Source organism: Scyliorhinus canicula, chromosome 7, assembly GCF_902713615.1.
Source record: "Scyliorhinus canicula chromosome 7, sScyCan1.1, whole genome shotgun sequence".
NCBI classification, from domain to species: domain Eukaryota; kingdom Metazoa; phylum Chordata; class Chondrichthyes; order Carcharhiniformes; family Scyliorhinidae; genus Scyliorhinus; species Scyliorhinus canicula.
The window spans coordinates 110,900,547-110,917,210 of NC_052152.1; the positions used below are offsets into that span (position 1 = coordinate 110,900,547).

General features: G+C 44.9%; 1 protein-coding gene across 6 annotated transcripts in view; it reads left to right on the forward strand.

Moving 5' to 3' along the window:
- Window positions 1-16,664, forward strand: part of rubcnl (rubicon like autophagy enhancer) — a 143,442-nt gene that overhangs the window by 105,701 nt on the left and 21,077 nt on the right. For 5 of the 6 annotated variants that reach the window (XM_038802655.1, XM_038802656.1, XM_038802657.1 and 2 more), the window contains 5 exons: window positions 2,771-2,893; window positions 3,818-3,869; window positions 7,638-7,755; window positions 9,502-9,647; window positions 16,191-16,255. In XM_038802655.1, the coding sequence (XP_038658583.1) occupies window positions 2,771-2,893; window positions 3,818-3,869; window positions 7,638-7,755; window positions 9,502-9,647; window positions 16,191-16,255 (504 nt within the window). The remainder of the gene's footprint in view (window positions 1-2,770; window positions 2,894-3,817; window positions 3,870-7,637; window positions 7,756-9,501; window positions 9,648-16,190; window positions 16,256-16,664) is intronic. The other variant, XM_038802659.1, reaches the window with a different exon arrangement.

Sequence of the window (16,664 nt, forward strand, 5' to 3'; positions counted from 1 at the left end):
GATTTAATGGCCTCATTGTATTCTTGCTCAAGTGCAATGTGCCACAATATGTGGATGTTGTTAAGTACATAAAGGGTTAATGTAATGTTACTACTCTAGACACTGGATGGTACTATAGAGCAACCATATAAATATCACATGCCTCCTTGACTTGTGGGAGAGTGCAAGACAGTAGTTGAGATAGTTGAACTAATAGTGTAGATGTGTGGAGTAATCTTTACTTTACTTAACTAATTCCTTAGTAATATGTTCGAATCTAATTCAGTGTAGTGCAATAAATTTTCTTTATTTATTAAAAACAGCTTGCAATTCTTTGTTCACACTCCAACCTTCACTTCTAAAAGAACTAAATCAAAGAACACGCCATAATGCAGCCATTAATTTGGACCTGATTTGGGTTTCACCTAGTGTTAAAACAGTTCTCTCATCTATTTCATTTTTCTTCCTTTTATTAAAGGGGCAGCATGGTAGCACAAGTGGTTAGCACTGTGGCTTTACAGCACCAGGGTCCCAGGTTCGATTCCCCGCTGGGTCTCTGTCTGTGCAGAGTCTGCACATTCTCCCCGTGTCTGGGTGGGTTTCCTCCAGGTGCTCCGGTTTCCTCCCATAGTCCAACGACGTGCAAGTTAGGTGGATTGGCCATACTAAATTGCCCTTGGTGTCCAAAAAAAAGTTAGGAAGAGTTATTGGGTTATGGGAATAGGGTGGAAGTGAGCACGTAAGTGGGTCGGTGCAGACTCGATGGGCCAAATGGCCTCCTTCTGCATTGTGTGTTCTATGTAACTTTACTGCTTAGAATTAAGTAACCTGATCTTGGATATTTGATTCTAGAGTCCTGTTCTACTTTATCATTTCCCTCTAGGGGATGCAACTTTCCTGGGTCATTTAATGAAGGACAAGATGAATGTCACTTATCATGATTTCACTTGACTCTCCTTGATCAAGAAGCAGTCGTGTATTACCTCTGCCAACTCGAAGCAATCAAATTCAGAATTCCCAGTTTATAATTGGGTTACTGTGCAGTACACCATTAAAGTCATTTTCCTGTTATCTCAACCTTCCAAACACTTTGTGGAAAAAGTACTGTGTAGTCTCAGACACATCCGAACCACACAGTCAACTGACTTGATATGTGCCTACTCCAAAAGCATTTTTGTAGCTCTCTACCTCCCATGGAACCAATTATTTTTCCTCCACTGTTGTCCACACGTTATTTAAACACTCTAATATTGTATTCAGTTCCCACGCTCTCAGCAGTTCTCTCACTTCAGGATGACATCACATTGTCTGTGCCTCTAGCACTTGATCTTGGGTTGGTATGTCGGCATTCTCCCTTACCACCTGTCTTGTCACTGATTCTGTTTCTTCCTCTTCCTTGGTCACTGCGTAGTTGACATGGAAATTTAGAAAAATAGAAGCAGGATGCCTGCTCCACCATTCATTGTGATCATGGCTGACCATCAAACCCAGCCTGAACTGCCCCCACCCAAATACTTTTAATTCCTTTGCCCCAAGTGCTATATGTAACTGCTTCTTGAAAGAAAGTGTGTATTGGCCTCAACTGCTTTCTGAGGTTGCAAATTACATAAGCTGACCACTGTGGGTCATGAAACTTCTCTCCATCTTTGTCCTAAACGGTCTACCATGTAGTGATCCCTGGTTCTGGACACTCCCACCATCGGGAACATCCTTTTTGCATCTACCCTGTCTAGCCCCATTATAATTTTATAGGCTTCTACGAGAACACCCCACCCCCTAAAACTCCAGCGAATACAATCCTAACCTAGTCAATCTCTCCTCGATGGTCATTCCTGCCATCTCAGGAATCAGTCTAATAAACCTTTGCTGCACTCCCGCCTCGAGCAAGAACATCCTTCCTCGGAGACCAAAATGGAATACAATATTCCAGCTTCACCAAGGTCCTGTATAATTTCAGCAAGACATCCCTGCTCCAGTACTCTAATCCTCTTTCAATGAAGGCCAATATACCATTTGTCGCCTTTACAGCCTGCATGCTTGCCTTCAGTGACTGGTGTACGAGGACAATCGGGTCACTATGAACATTCCCCTCATGGCATTCAGATAATCTGTCTTCCCGTTTTTGCTATCAAGTGAATAGCCTCACACTTATCCAAATTATACTGCATCTGCCATTCATTTGCCCACTCAACTTGTCCAATTCACACCTGCGTACCACTCTCAGCTCGCCCTCCCACCCAGCTTTGTTATCTGCAAACTTGGAGATATTACATTTTGCCCCTCATCTAAATTATTAATATATATTGAGTAGCTGGGATCTCCGCACTGATCGCTGTAGTACCCCACTTCATGGACTGCAGTTCATTGCTTAGTCCAGTCTCCTGTGCCAGCCCTCTTTATTACGAGAGATTTCTCCATTATTTATGAAGGCAGCATTGTTTTGTTAACTAGTTTACCTCTCTTTTTGGGAGTTTCTAAATTAGTAAATTAAGGTGGAGGGAAGGGAGTCAGAATATTAATTTTAATTGAGTAGGTCAAAGGACATCAAACTAGTAAAAGGGAACTTCAGGCCCGTTGAAGGTGAAAACTCGGTGGGTGTGTTCAGAAATAAATACTGAAATGAGAGTGGAAGGTGTTTCTGAATGGAGTTAAATTAGCCAAATGGTTTTCCTCCTCTACAATTTCCAACATTCCTGACAGCTGAATATTTTGGTGAGCTATTGTTCCTGGGTGTAAATTACCTTTTAGAGACTCAAGGTATCGTTTGTTGATTGTCATTTCTATTTTATAGGTGGCTCTGCAACCCAGTTGGATGATTCTTCCGATTCTGGCTCCAAGTGCCTGTATGAAGACAAACAAAATGGTGATGCTGCTGTTGGTGCTGATGGCGATTATGATGATTTTGTGATAATAGGTACAGGTGTCAGAATAGACCCGAGGTTATAAGTCTTTTACCTAAATTATCAAAGTGGGGGGGGATAATTTCCAAATTATTTGGAAGGGGGGCATTGGGGAAGAAGGCTTTCTCATCATCTGTTTCCTGTGACTTGTGCGCACTGCACTTTCAATTTCTGCACTTAATGACTATAGAGTTAGTCTCTGGACACCTATTGTATGTAAACACACAGTACACACACAGTACTCTTACATGAGATCAGCTTTGTATATCTTACAATGTAAAAGCATTTGCACTAAATGTGTAGTCCACTATAAACCTATGCATCTCCCATCACTGCATTTGACAATTTAAACAAAGCCAGTATTCTGAAATTAGCCAGTATTCTGAAATTAACAGTACTGGATCTATAATATTCTAGTTCTGGAGTTATTCCATGGAGAGCCAGCACACTGAGGCTGCATTAGCTGACCATTTTTAGTGTAAAATCATCCTAAAAATGACCTTGTCAGCCAGTTCCCTTCATGTGCCTCTAAGTATTAGCAATTCGCCACTGACTTCTAAAGGTCTTTTATTTTTGGGCTGATGATGATTACTAGGTTTAATTTAGCAAACTCTTGACGTTTTTGTGCAAGTAGTGTTTTGTTGAACATCGATGGGACAGGATGTCAAGCTGGAGCTACTGATTGTGTTAGTGTGAGTTTATTGGGGTAGATCGTTGACTTTCAGAAATCAATAGTGTAAAATCAATAGAGAAGAGTCCGGAGTTCTGAGCAAAATACAATTTGTATTTTTGCATTGCAAGCTGACATGAGTTCATTTATTGTACTGACCATCCATGCCTAAGTTGTGAGTTTTGGACGACATTTTCTCATGTGAAGAAACAAGGTGATGCTGCCTTGTTTGATGCTTTTTTTCTTAAACTTTTTGTTTCAACTACAGAATTTGATGACCTTGTTTTTGGTTCTGATGGCCCCTTAAAGGCGATAGAAAAGTAAGTTCAGTTTGTGTTTAAAACTTTGGTATTGAAACAATGTAATAAATAGTTCCAAAGGTGCAATTTCTTCTCAATCCTTTTATGGAAGAATAACTTGGGGAGTTTAATATGTATTCGGCAAAATACAGAGGAATAAATGCCCTGTGAATAGCAAAATGCCATTGGTTGCTCGGCATTGACTTGCCAAATGGCTACTAATCTCTACAGTGCAGAAGGAGGCCCATTCGACACATCGAGTATGCACTGACCCTCCTGAAAAAGCATCCATCTTAACTCAGCCCACTCTTTCCCCCCCCCCCCCACCTAACCTCAACATTAGCGGACTCTGGAAGGAAACTGGAGTCAGTGGCGTGCAGAGGTCTGGTGATGCCCGGGGCAAATCTCGATTGTATGCCCCAAAGACTCAAGTATAAGGCCTAATATACTGAGAAATATTATGAGAAAGGAAAACATTTTGAATATAACTTCCCGTACCAGCCTCCTGAACAGGTGCCGGAATGTGGCGACTAGGGGCTTTTCACAGTAACTTCAGTGAAGCCTACTTGTGACAATAAGTGATTTTCATTTCAGTTTAGATGATGTTCTAAACCGCTGTGTGCAGAGAGCAGTGAATGGTCTCTCCCCAGTGTGAACTCGCTGGTGTCTCAGCAGTTGGGATGAATGACTGAATCCCTTACCACACAGAGGGCAGGTCAATGGCTTCTCACCTGTATGAACTCACTGATGTCTCTGCAGGATGGATGGCTGAGTGAATCCCCTCCCACACACACGGCCTCTTCCCGGAGTGAACTCTCTGGTGTGTCAGCAGGTTGGTTAATTGAGAGAATCTCGTCTCACACACACAGCAGGTGAACAGCCTCTCCCCAGAGTGAACTCGCTGGTATGTCAGTAGTTGGGGTGAATGACTGAATCCCTAATCACACTCAGAACTGAGGGAGTGCTGCACTGTCAGAACAGCCTTCTTTCAAATAAGTTGTTAAACTGAGGCTCTGTCTGTCCCTATTAGGTGGATGTTGAAGATCCCACAGCCACTATTTTGAAGAAGAGCAGGGGAGTTACCCCCGTGTCCTGGTCAATACTAGGGGCTTTTCACAGTAACTTCATTTGAAGCCTACTTATGAAATGAAAATCGCTTATTGTCACATTCCGCATGCGCCACATTCCAGCGCCTGTTTGGGGAGGCTGTTACAGGAATCGAATCGTGCTGCTGGCTTGCCTTGGTCTGCTTTCAAAGCCAGCAATGTAGCCCTGTGCTAAATAGCCCCTGACCATAAGCGATTTTCATTTCATTTCATGTGTCAAACTGAGGGAGCAAAGGATGTCAATATTTTTAAGAGAGAGACCTGGGCCAAGCTTTCCAGAGTCTGAACCCTCCCTGGATTCACTTCCTTTCCCTTCAGTTGCTGCAAGTGACCAATTGATGGTCAGAATGAAAAAAGAAATGGAAAGGGGGAGAAAAGAAAGTGTTTTACTCACAGATGTTGGAGACAGGAGGAAGATTCCGTCGGTGTGAAAGCTCAATTATCACTCGCACAAAGCCCGCGCTCTGATTGGCTGGAGAACCACAGTCCCTCCGGTCCTCAATCTTTTTTCATTGGTCAACATCTCAGCACGCAGATCAGGGGGCGGGGCCTTTCCCTGCATATGAGGAGCTCCCCCTCCCTTGGACATGCGCAGTCCCAGGCCGCCCGCCCGCGCGGCGGATAGAGCGGTTTCCCCACCGCGGGGGAGTCTGGGAGCGCAGTCACCTCACCCTGACACAAGGTACATGTCGGTAGTCACTGGATTTGATTGTGACGCCCCCCCCCCCCCCCCCCCCCCTTAGCAAAACAATTTGTTAAATTCAGGTGGAAAAATTTAGGCACCTGGGTGACATTGGGGAGAGCAATAGCCTCTGATTGATGCCCCCATCCAATGGATGCTCGGGGCCAACGCACCGTCGCCCCCCCCCCCCCCCCCTCTGCACGCCACTGACTGGAGTACCTGGAGGAAACCCATGCTTGCACGTGGAGGGATTTGCTTGTTGGCTGGTGGCCAATGGATTGGTCAGGGACCGTTCTGCCTGACAACAGCCAGCAATTGGGGTTGTGCCAGATGAGGCTTTCAGAGAACCCAACAGAAAACTCTGAGGAGAAACTGCAAATTGCTCTCACTCCCAAATGTTTCCTGACTACTGCTGTTCGAATCTGCAGTCTCAAGACCTGATGAGTTTACAGTGAAAACCATTACAAACTAGCAAAGACATCTAACTGGAAGGTGACCATCTGAAACAGATATTTATCCTTTTTACTATTCGTATTTTTACATCCCACTTTCCTGTGTGTGCGTGTGTACGATGTCGCAACTCTGGATGTTTCCATGAGTAGGAGTAACTGGAACCTGAGGGCACAGCCGTGGACTGAAGAGACCATCCTGTGGAGGCTAAGTCATTTGAGTGTCTTTAACACAAATAGGTGTTGACCGAAAATATGTAACTTTCTTCTCTCCTCCACAGATGCTACCTAACCTGCTGAGCATTTCCAACTCTTCCTGTCCATCTATAATAATAGATGAAATCAGTGTGAATTAGGTCTAAATGCATATTTCTGAAAAATATATATGAAACTTGCATTTTTTTTTTGATGGGGTAAGGGGAAAAAATGCTTCCCGATCTCATTGGGGAAGATCAATCATACAAAATATTTTGAAGTGGCCTATCTGAAAGTTTCAGAACCTCCGTTCTATTGCAAATCTTCCAAAAGATTTCCAGTTCATTTGTGGCGGGTTTTTCAGGGAGTTTCCTGCAAGCAGTTCCCCCACCGTTATTGAAAGACGCTTGTCACTTTTTTGGACCCTGGGGAGTTCTCACTGGTTTAGCCCAAGATTGGGCTGCCATTTTGAAAGGGTGCTTGACAACCCCCACCCACTGGCAATGTCATGCACACCCCCCCCCCCCCCCACCTCCTTGGAGACCCCTATGTACCTTCCCTGGGCATCCCCACCTGTCAAATCCCCTCTCCTTCCATGGGCATGGCACCCCCCTTGGGCTCTGACCCTTGGCAGTGCACCAGCTAGCTTGGCAGTACCACCTGGGCATCTTGGGCAGTGCCAAGTTTCCCGTATTCCGCAGGGAGGGCCGGGGGCCACCATGCACTGACCTGGACTACCCGTATTCCGCAGGGAGGGCCAGGGGGCTGCCATGCACTGACCCTGACCACGCAAGGACCTCCCATGGCTTGGGAGACCCACAGGTGCCATTCTGCGTGGTCCATGTTCTTGTGGACCAGCACTGATCAGTGACCAGCTGGAGCCTCTCTGGGAAGGCTGGGGAATAGAGGAAAGCCAGTGTATCCCGGGTAGGGAGATCTTTGGTTTACGACCTACATCTGCGTGTTTCATTTGGTCCTGCCCCTTTTGGGCGGAGTTCTGAACTGACCCCTCGCGGGACAATCCCAAGCGGCGCGGAGACTCCCAGGAAGCCTGCAGGAAGGCTTTCCCGGGATTCTCTGGCCACGTTGTGCTGTCGCTCGAGTGCAATGCACTCAAAGAATCACCCCCTCACAACGTGTGTGGATTGAGTTTACCTGCTATTTGCTCCTTTCCTGCACAGAATTTATAAAGCAGCTCATTATGTTGAAATGCCCCCTATTCAAATAAAAAGGATAATTTACACAGCAATCCCTGATGTTTTACTTTTTGGCACTGTAAAAACCTTTGTTCTTAATTCGCTTGTTTGCAGTGCCTGACTATTTGTTTTTACGGGTACCCTTTTTTTCTCTGTTTCAGGCACTGTTTATCTGCTGAATATTTGGCTCGCCGACTATTTAAATCATTCAGGACAACATGGTTGCCCCCGGAGACTGAAGTACATCACCTTGACATGGTGGAGAAGGTGCTGGATGAGGTACGTAGTTAATGTGTTGAAATGTCTTTTGCTTGGAACATCACATTTGTGTTCCAATCCATGCACTTTGTGGAGATTTTCTTTCTTTTTGAACTTCCATTTATATAGAACCTGTCATGATCCATGCCAACATGCTTTACAGATGCAGCTGTAAATTCATGCACCGTTCTAAGGTTCCACAGAGAGCAATGTGATGAAACCGGATAACCTGTTTGGTTGCAGGATATTTACTGACCAGGAAACTGGGAAAGCTCAATGGCAATGTGGATCTTCTGCATAAACTGAAGGGGTAGACACGGCTTCGGTTTAGTGCTTCACAATTGGATGGCACCTCTGTGCAGGACTCAAGAGTGTCAATTCAAATTAAGCTCAAGGTCTGGAGCAGAGCTTGAACCCAGGACCTTCTGAATTCAGTGCGCGACTATTGCGCCTATTTCCAACATACGACTTTCATGGTGAAAAATGTATTAAAAAAATCTTCCCCTCCGTCTCCAAACAGCCATGCTCCATTCTACCTATGCAACCTGCTGTTGGCACACACCTTGATAGAATTGGAAGGTGCTGATGACACTCGGGCCAGTCAACGTCTGTGACTGTCGCATGGTAGCACTGATGCTGCACAGCACCAGAGACCCCAGTTCGATTCCCAGCTTGGGTCACTGTCTGCGGAGTTCTCCCTAGTGTCTGCATGGGTTTCCTCCCACAAGTCCCGACAGACGTGCTTGTTAAGTGAATTGGACATTCTGAATTCTCCCTCGGTGCACCCGAACAGGCGCCAGAGTGTGGCAGCTAGGGAATTTTCACAGTCACTTCATTGCAGTGTTAATGACTTGTGACATTAAGAAAGACTATTATTATTATTTATTATTATTATCAGAGGTGTGGACCTTGGTCCTGATTCTTTCTGAATTACTGTTCTGATTTCAAAAGTGCTTCAGGAGTCGTTGAAGTATATTTGAAAACCTAGTCCCCAGGCAGTACCAATAGACCAATTTTCAAACCAGTTCCATTTGCATTTTAAACTTGCAGGTTGTCTACCTAGCCATCTTCGCATTGTTGTTTTTATGGTCCTATGCTCTTATGAAGTGAAGAAGAATCTATTGTATGGAGTAGGTTGCTACTGACTTGCATCAAAGCAAACTCCAAACCAGTGCTATGTGCAGTTTTACCAATTCCCAGCTAGTTTCCTATGATTCGGATGGTGGAGTGACTTTGATGTTGGTGCTGTGTTTTTGTAAAAATTTTTAATTTAATGGGTAAAATCACAGAATTTGACATTTGCTTAGTCCATTCTTGCTGGTGCTCTTAAGAGTAAAAGTGAAGTTGCCAGAGTTTCAGATAGCCTGCTTTCCTCTTTTGAGAGCCAGAGCTGACTAGTGATTTAACCTGAGGATCACTGCACCTCCAGCGAGGGGCAAGGCTGAGCAGGCAGGCCTTCATGCATAACCTCCATCAGTATGGGGATTGAACCCATGTTGTTGGCCTTGCCCTGCATCACGAACCAGCTGTCCAGCCAACTGAGCTAAACTGGCTCTTCATAAGTGGCTTTAGAATAAATGAAATGAATGTCCCAACGTGGATGTACATAAATAAGTTGAAACCAACTGGTGATATCAAACATGAAATCCATGTGATGTCAGCAAACACCTGACCCCAAGATATCCCTTCCTACCCCGGTGTTGAAAATAGGCAGCACATGTATTTGATTTTTACATTAATGTGGGACTTTCTCTCCCCGCCCTCTAGTTTCTCCCTCTGAAGGATACTTTGCCTGGTGCTGAAGAATCAGTAGATCTGACAACAGACTTCAAGTTGAACTCCCGATTGAGGGGAACTACGGACTGGGCCCCACCTCGCTTCCAAATTCTCTTCTTCATCCATGCACCACAGAGGTATGTATGGCCAGATATATCTTCCAACACAAGTAATGCAAATAACAATGGCACAGTCTGGAATGAAACATCAATTGAGAGACAGTTTGGTCAAGTAGTTTGTTGTGGAAAGAAATTTAATATTTTGATGCTGAATGCTGATTTTTAAATATAGCCAATTCTGTTTCAGCAACTTAACTTAAAGCTACATTTATTCTGAAAACAAGTTATTGTTCCTCCCTATTAACTGCAGGACAGTTAAGTGGGCTAAATATCTTTCTGAAACACCACTTGTTAAAGAGAAATGTTGGTAAATGATGGTATTCAGTATTATTCTGCAACACTTGGGAATGAGAATTCTTGAGGGAATTGAAATATACTTTTAAAGAAAATCGACTCTGAAATATGTAATACTCATGGTTCTGCCTCAAGGAAGCATTGTGTGGCAATTTGTATTATAGGATTTTTGTGTATTCTGATTCTGGAAGATGTTGGCAAGGCTACGTTTGTTGTGCAGTCCTGGTCCCCCACTGCCAGAGATTTTTGGTGGTGCTTGCTACTTCAGAGGGTATTGAATCAGCTGCTCATCATGGATCTGAAATAGTGTGCAGGCCACACACAGAACGGACTTGAGATTTCTTCCCTGAACTAGTAAAAACTTTTAGCTTTCATGATGACTCTTCTGGTGCCCACCCACTAATTATTGAATTCAAGTTTTCATCTTTTTAAAAATAAAATTAAGGGTACCCAATTATTTTTTCCAATTGTCATGTGAGTACCTTTAAGAAATGGGTGTTCACTACTGCAGTGATGTCAGAGTGGGTGGAGCTTGGCTGAGTCAGCTTTTTATTTCTGCTTTAGGCTTTTTGCTGCAGGGTGGGTTTGGTTTCATTTTAGTTTTGGAGAAGCTGCAATCACAGCAGCATGTTGTGTGAATCTCTGCAAGCATATGAGTGTTGATTTGCTGATTTCAACGTGCTAACTGTTCTCAGTAGTGAAGTTAAGCCTGATGTCTTTCTGTTAAAAGGTGTTTTTAAGTCTTATGGATGTTAAAAGGAAAGTAAGAATTACTTGGTGTATTCTTTGGGGGTTGTATTTGAATTGATGGTTGCTAAGATGTTCACTATGTTTTAAAAAGGTTAACTTGAGTTCATAGAATAAACATTGTTTTGCTTTAAAAAATACTTTTCTATTTCTGCTGTACCACATTTGTAGTGGGTCGTGTGCTCCCCATACCACAATCTATTAAAAGTTGTGGGTCAGGTGAACTCCATGATACACTTTGGGGTTCTCTAAACCCTGGCCCATAACACAATTGAGGGGCAATTTAGTGTGGCCAATCCACCTAACCTGCACATCTTTGGGTTGTGGGGGTGAAACCCACACAGACACTGGGAGAATGTGCAAACTCACTCCGCATAGAGAGTGATCCCGGGCCAAGATCGAACCTGGGTCCTCGGTGCCATGCGGCAGCAATGCTTTAACTTGCTGTTAACTAATAGGCATGATATTAAAGGTGTAAGTGAACAAAGACCCCTTGGTACCCATAAGTTGGTACACGTTCTTGAAGGTAGTAGGACAACCTGATTTAAAGCCTAGAATGTGTTCAATCACTGGTTAGGCCTCAGCTGGAATTTTCTGGACAGCGCTCTTAAGAAAGACTTGAGACCCTTTTAGTGGCGACTTACTGGGGTGGAGGGAGGACGAGGTGGTAACTTTGAGGAAAAATATTTCCCAAGTGATGGGCAGGAGAAGCAAAAGTGGTTATATTTTGAGGTGGACTTGAAGTGGCCTTTCTGTGGTAGGTGGTTTGATGCGGCCAGTGATTTGTAAGCTTAGGGTTGAGCTGGATGCGGGGTCATGCACTCTCCTGGTTTAAGAAGGGCAGGCAGTGTTTTGTGGAGTGCACTGTGCAACTGCCAGGATTTTAATTGATGTATGTTGTATGTCCATCCCTGTATAACTGCGCTTAAGGAGAGGGATGAGTGTCCTCAATACAAAGTTCTTCATATGCTGTCTTTTATTTTGTGTTTTTAAGAAAATGGAGTAAAGCTAATCCATTCATTACCACACTCCGGGTGATTATAAACACACAGGGCGGCTCCAACATGGAAGAAACTACTTCGGTGCTTTAAACCCGCGATAACGGGACATCTCTGAAGGAAAAATGTTGAATAGGACTGTAATGCCATCAGACCCGGCAGAAATTGCTGGAAAAACCTGGCCAAAAAGGTGGAGGGAACTCGCAGCATGGCAACATTCGATCAAAGTGGCAGCGGAAGGCGAAGGGTCGGTGTCTACAGGAACTGCGAGAATGGAGCGATTATCAGCCTTTATGAAGGCTGAACTCCTGCAACAGAGAAGAGAAATGTAAGGGAGCTATCAAGGTGCAGTAGCACCTCCTGAGTAACAATGGACCACGTGGAAAAGTACCTGTCGGCACAAGGAGCGAAGCTGCAAGAGGTGGAGGCAGTGGTCTCCGATCAAACTAATCGGATCCCTAGGGGACCTCTGTAAATTGTTCAAAGCTAAGGTTGAGGAGCACAAAGATTGGTGCAGACGGCGGAATCTTTGAATTTTGGTACTGCCAGAAGGCGTGGAGGGGATGAACCCCACAAAATAAGTGACGACGTTACTGGCCAGGCTGGTGAAGCAGGGAGTGCTGGACAAGGCCCCAGAAGTGGATAGGGCATAGAGGTCCTAAAGGCAAAGGCTTTACCACTGCGGGCGGTGATTGTGCGGATGCACAAATTTCTTGAAAAGAAACCTTTTGCCATGGGCCAGATGAGAAGCGAAATTGCGAATGGGAAGGGAACCGGGTTTGCATTTACCAGCATATCAGGACAGAACTGGTGAAGAGGCGTACAGGCTTCAACAAGGCCAGGGCGATACCATACCAGAAGAGAATTAATTTTTGGGTTTTATACCCTGCAAAACTGTGGGTCACTTTTTTTGAAGATCGAGAATACTACCTTAACGTTAGAAAAGGCGAACAAATTTAGAAGACACCATAAGCTGGGGGAGATTTGAGAGTTGGTGCAAAAGGAGTTGATTGTTACTTCCAAGTTGTATTTTTTTTCCAAGTTATCGCCCCCTCCCCCCGGTCTGTCATGTGTTTTTTCTTTGAAGGGGATGGATTGTAACTTTGTTTCTCTTTTTTTCCCTAGCTGTGGGTAGGGAAATAGGAGGAGGGGGGCTTTTGAACATGAGCTTCCCATGTTGACAGTCAACGCAAGTGAGATAGGGGAGGAGATTGCGAGAGGTGGTCAGGGGTGGGAAAGGTGCGTGGGGGGGACAATGGAGGGGAAATTGCGACGTGGCAAAGGCAGAGATCCATCGTGGTCTTGGATTGGATTTGTTTATTGTCACGTGTACCGAGGGACAGTGAAAAGTATTTTTCTGCAAGCAGCTCAACAGATCACTCCGTACATGGGAAGAAAAGGGAATTAAACAAAATTCAAGAAAATACATAATAGGGCAACACAAGATATACAATGTAACTACATAAGCATTGGCATCGGATGAAGCATACATGGGTGTAGTGTTAACGAGGTCAGTCCATAAGAGAGTCTCGTGACGATGGGGAAGAAACTGTTTTTGAGTCTGTTCGTGCTTGTTCTCGGACTTCTGTATCTCCTGCCCATTGGAAAAGTGAGTAAGCCGGGTGGGAGGGATCCTTGATTATGCTGCCTGCTTTCCCCAGGCAGTGGGAGGTGTAGATGGAGTCCATGGATGGGAGGCAGGTTTGTGTGATGGACTGGGCAGTATTCACGACTCTCTGAAGTTCCTTGCAGTCCTGGGCCGAGCAGTTGCCATACCAGCTGTGATGCAGCCCAATAGGATGCTTTCTATGGTGCATCTGTAAAAGTTGGTAAGGGTTAATGTGGACATGCCGAATTTCCTTAGTTTCCTGAGGAAATATAGGCGCTGTTGTGCTTTCTTGGTGATAGCGTCGATGTGAGTGGACCAGGACAGATTTTTGGTGATGTGCACCCCTAGGAATTTGAAACTGCTAACCATCTCCACCTCGGCCCCATTGATGCTGACAGGGGTGTGTACAGTATTTTACTTCCTGAAGTCAATGACCAGCTCTTTAGTTTTGCTGGCATTGAGGGAGAGATTGTTGTCGTTACACCACTCCACCAGGTTCTCTATCTCCCTCCTGTATTCTGACTCGTCGTTATTCGAGATCTGGCCCACTATGGTCGTATCATCAGCAAACTTGTAGATGGAGTTGGAACCAAGTGTTGCCATGCAGTCGTGTGTGTACAGGGTGTAGAGTAGGGGGCTAAGTACGCAGCCTTGCGGGCCACCGGTATTGAGGACTATTGTGGAGGAGGTGTTGGTGTTCATTCTTACTGATTGTGGTCTGTTGGTCAGAAAATCAAGGATCCAGTTGCAGAGTGGAGAGCTAAGTCCATGGATGAATAGTTCTGAAATATGAGCTCTAGAACTTGCCGTACCCCTAGCCAAGCTGTTCCAGTACATCGAAAACACTGGCATCTACCCGATATCTTGGATGGGCCCAATATAGGGCGATATTAGGAGAAGCTGAGCCAAGAGGATGATGGCGAATGAGAGAGGAGAATGGATTTGTCCTGCTTTTTGTGTACAGGATATAACCTGGGCAATTTTACATTTGTCGGGTAGATGCCAGTGTTTTAGGTGAACTGAAACAGCTTGGCTAGGGGTGCAGCAAGTTTTGGAGCACATACCTTCAGAACTATTGCTAGAATATTGTCAGGGTCCATATCCAGTCTTTCAGCCATTTCTTATCATGTGCAGTGAATTTAATTGGCTGAAGATGCGTAATCTGTGATGCTGGGGACCTCAGAGTAGGGTCAAGATGGATCATCCTCTCTGCACGTCTGGCTGGAGATGTTGCAAATGTTTCAGCCTAGTCTTTTCCACAGATATGTTGGGCTCCCCATCATTGAGGGTGGAGATATTTGTGGCATTGCTGCCTCCACGGAGTTGTTTAATTGTCCTTGAGAAAATAGTGGTGAGCTGCCTGCTTGAACTGCTGCAGTCCACGTGGTGTGGGTACACTCTCAAGTAGTGTTAAGAAGGCCATTGCAGGATTTTGACCCAGCAGCACAGAAGAAATAGTGATACAATTCCAAGTCTGGATGGTGTGAGGATTTGGAGGGGCATGTGCAGGTGGTGGTGTTCCCATGCATCTGTTGCTCTGATCCTTCTGGATGGTATAGATCACCAGTTTGGAAGATGCTATTGAAGGAGCATTGGTGCGCTGCTGCAGTGCATCTTGTAGATTTGTATAGTGTTTCGGTGGTGGAGGGAGTGAATGTTTTAAGGTGCTGGATAGGAAACCGATCAAGTGGGCTACTTCTTGTACTGGATGGAATTGAATTTGTGGGGCTTTTTTTTGAGCTGCCTTTATCCCACCCAAGTGTAGAGTATTCCATCGCACTCCTGATTTCTGCCCTACAAGTGGTGGACAGACGCGAGGGAAACTGGAGGTGAGTTACTCGGCCTCTGATCTTTTCATGTAGCTACAATATTTATGTGGCTGGTTTAGTTCAGTTTCTGGTCATTGGTGATCAGGTTGATGTTGCTGGAGAATTTTGTGATGGTGATGCCAGTGGGGGTTGTGATTAGAATCTCCCATTGGAGCTGATCACTTGGCAAATTATATTCATGGCACACATTGGCCAAGGTTGAATGTTGTCCAGGTCTTGCTGCATCCAGGCACATGGGAACGTAGGAATTGGGAGCAAAAGTAGGCAATTCGGCTCTTCGAGCCTGCTGTGCCATGGCTGATCTAGCACAGGTTGCTTTCGTGCGGAGGAGTTGCAAATGTGCAATCATCAGCGAACTTCCTCAGGCAAGGTCATTGTTGAAGGACTGAAAATAGTTTGTCCAAAGACACTGCCGTAAGGAACTCCTGCAGCAATATTTTGGGATGGAAATGATTAACCTCCAATGGCAGCAAACATGTTCCTTTGTGTTGGGTGTGACTCCAGCCAGTGGCGAGTTTTTCCCATATTCCCATTTGACTTGTCATGGCTCCTTGATGCAGAGGGCCAGTTACTTTTGCCTTGCCTTTTTGAAGGAAGTTTTACTTTGTCGTATGTTTGGTCGTGAGATCTGGAGGTGAATTGTCCTGGCAGAACCCAAACTGATTATTGGTGAGTGCATCTGGCTGGCACTGACTCTGCACTTCACTGATGGAGTAGGCTGAATTTGGATGGGTGCGGTGGTGTGGGGGGGGGGGGGGGGGGGGGGGGTTGGTGTGACTGTAGATTGGATTTGTCCTGCTTTTTGTGGATAGGACATCACTGCTAGAGTTCTGAAGATGTACTGGAACAGTTTGACTAGGGTCCTCGTGCAATTGCATCCTACCCCTGACGATGCTCGTGGCCTCCCATCTATAAAAATAAAGGTTGTTAAACTGGCTGTCTTTGAACAGGCCTGGATCCTGTGTCTTACCTAAAAATAGCTTCCTTTCTCTCTCATGTAATTTTTTTTGTGTAAAATTCTTTAATCAAGTGACTTTTAAAAACATGAAGTGATTTGTGCGTTAACTTTTAATTGTAATTGCAGGCGAGAAACTGTTATAGCTGCTCAGAATTCGATGTGTGCTGGTTGTGGAACTCCAATTGAACAGAGTAAGTAGCAGAAAGTGCATCTGATCATGTGTCTGGCTTCTGACTTTAGGAATCCTCCTGAGTATTCAGTCACAGAAACTTGATGCTGAACAATTTGTTTAACTGTTTGTGATTTTAATGTTAATTTGGTTGAACTTAGTCCTTTCACTGTGTAAAGTTGCAATGACCTGGAGTGTGGCCTGCAAGGCTAAAGTGGGGGTGGTCTGTGGCCTCCTTATTTCCTCCTAACAGCAGTGGTCGCACTCTTGCCTGAGTCAAAAAAATTCCATTCCAGGAGATGAGCACAAAATCAAGACGCTCAAGCACAGAACTGAGGGAATGCTACACACGTGCTGTATTTCATCAGATGAGATGTTATACAGAGGTGCAGTCTCCCCTCTCCAGTGGACATAACGATCCCGTGGCATTA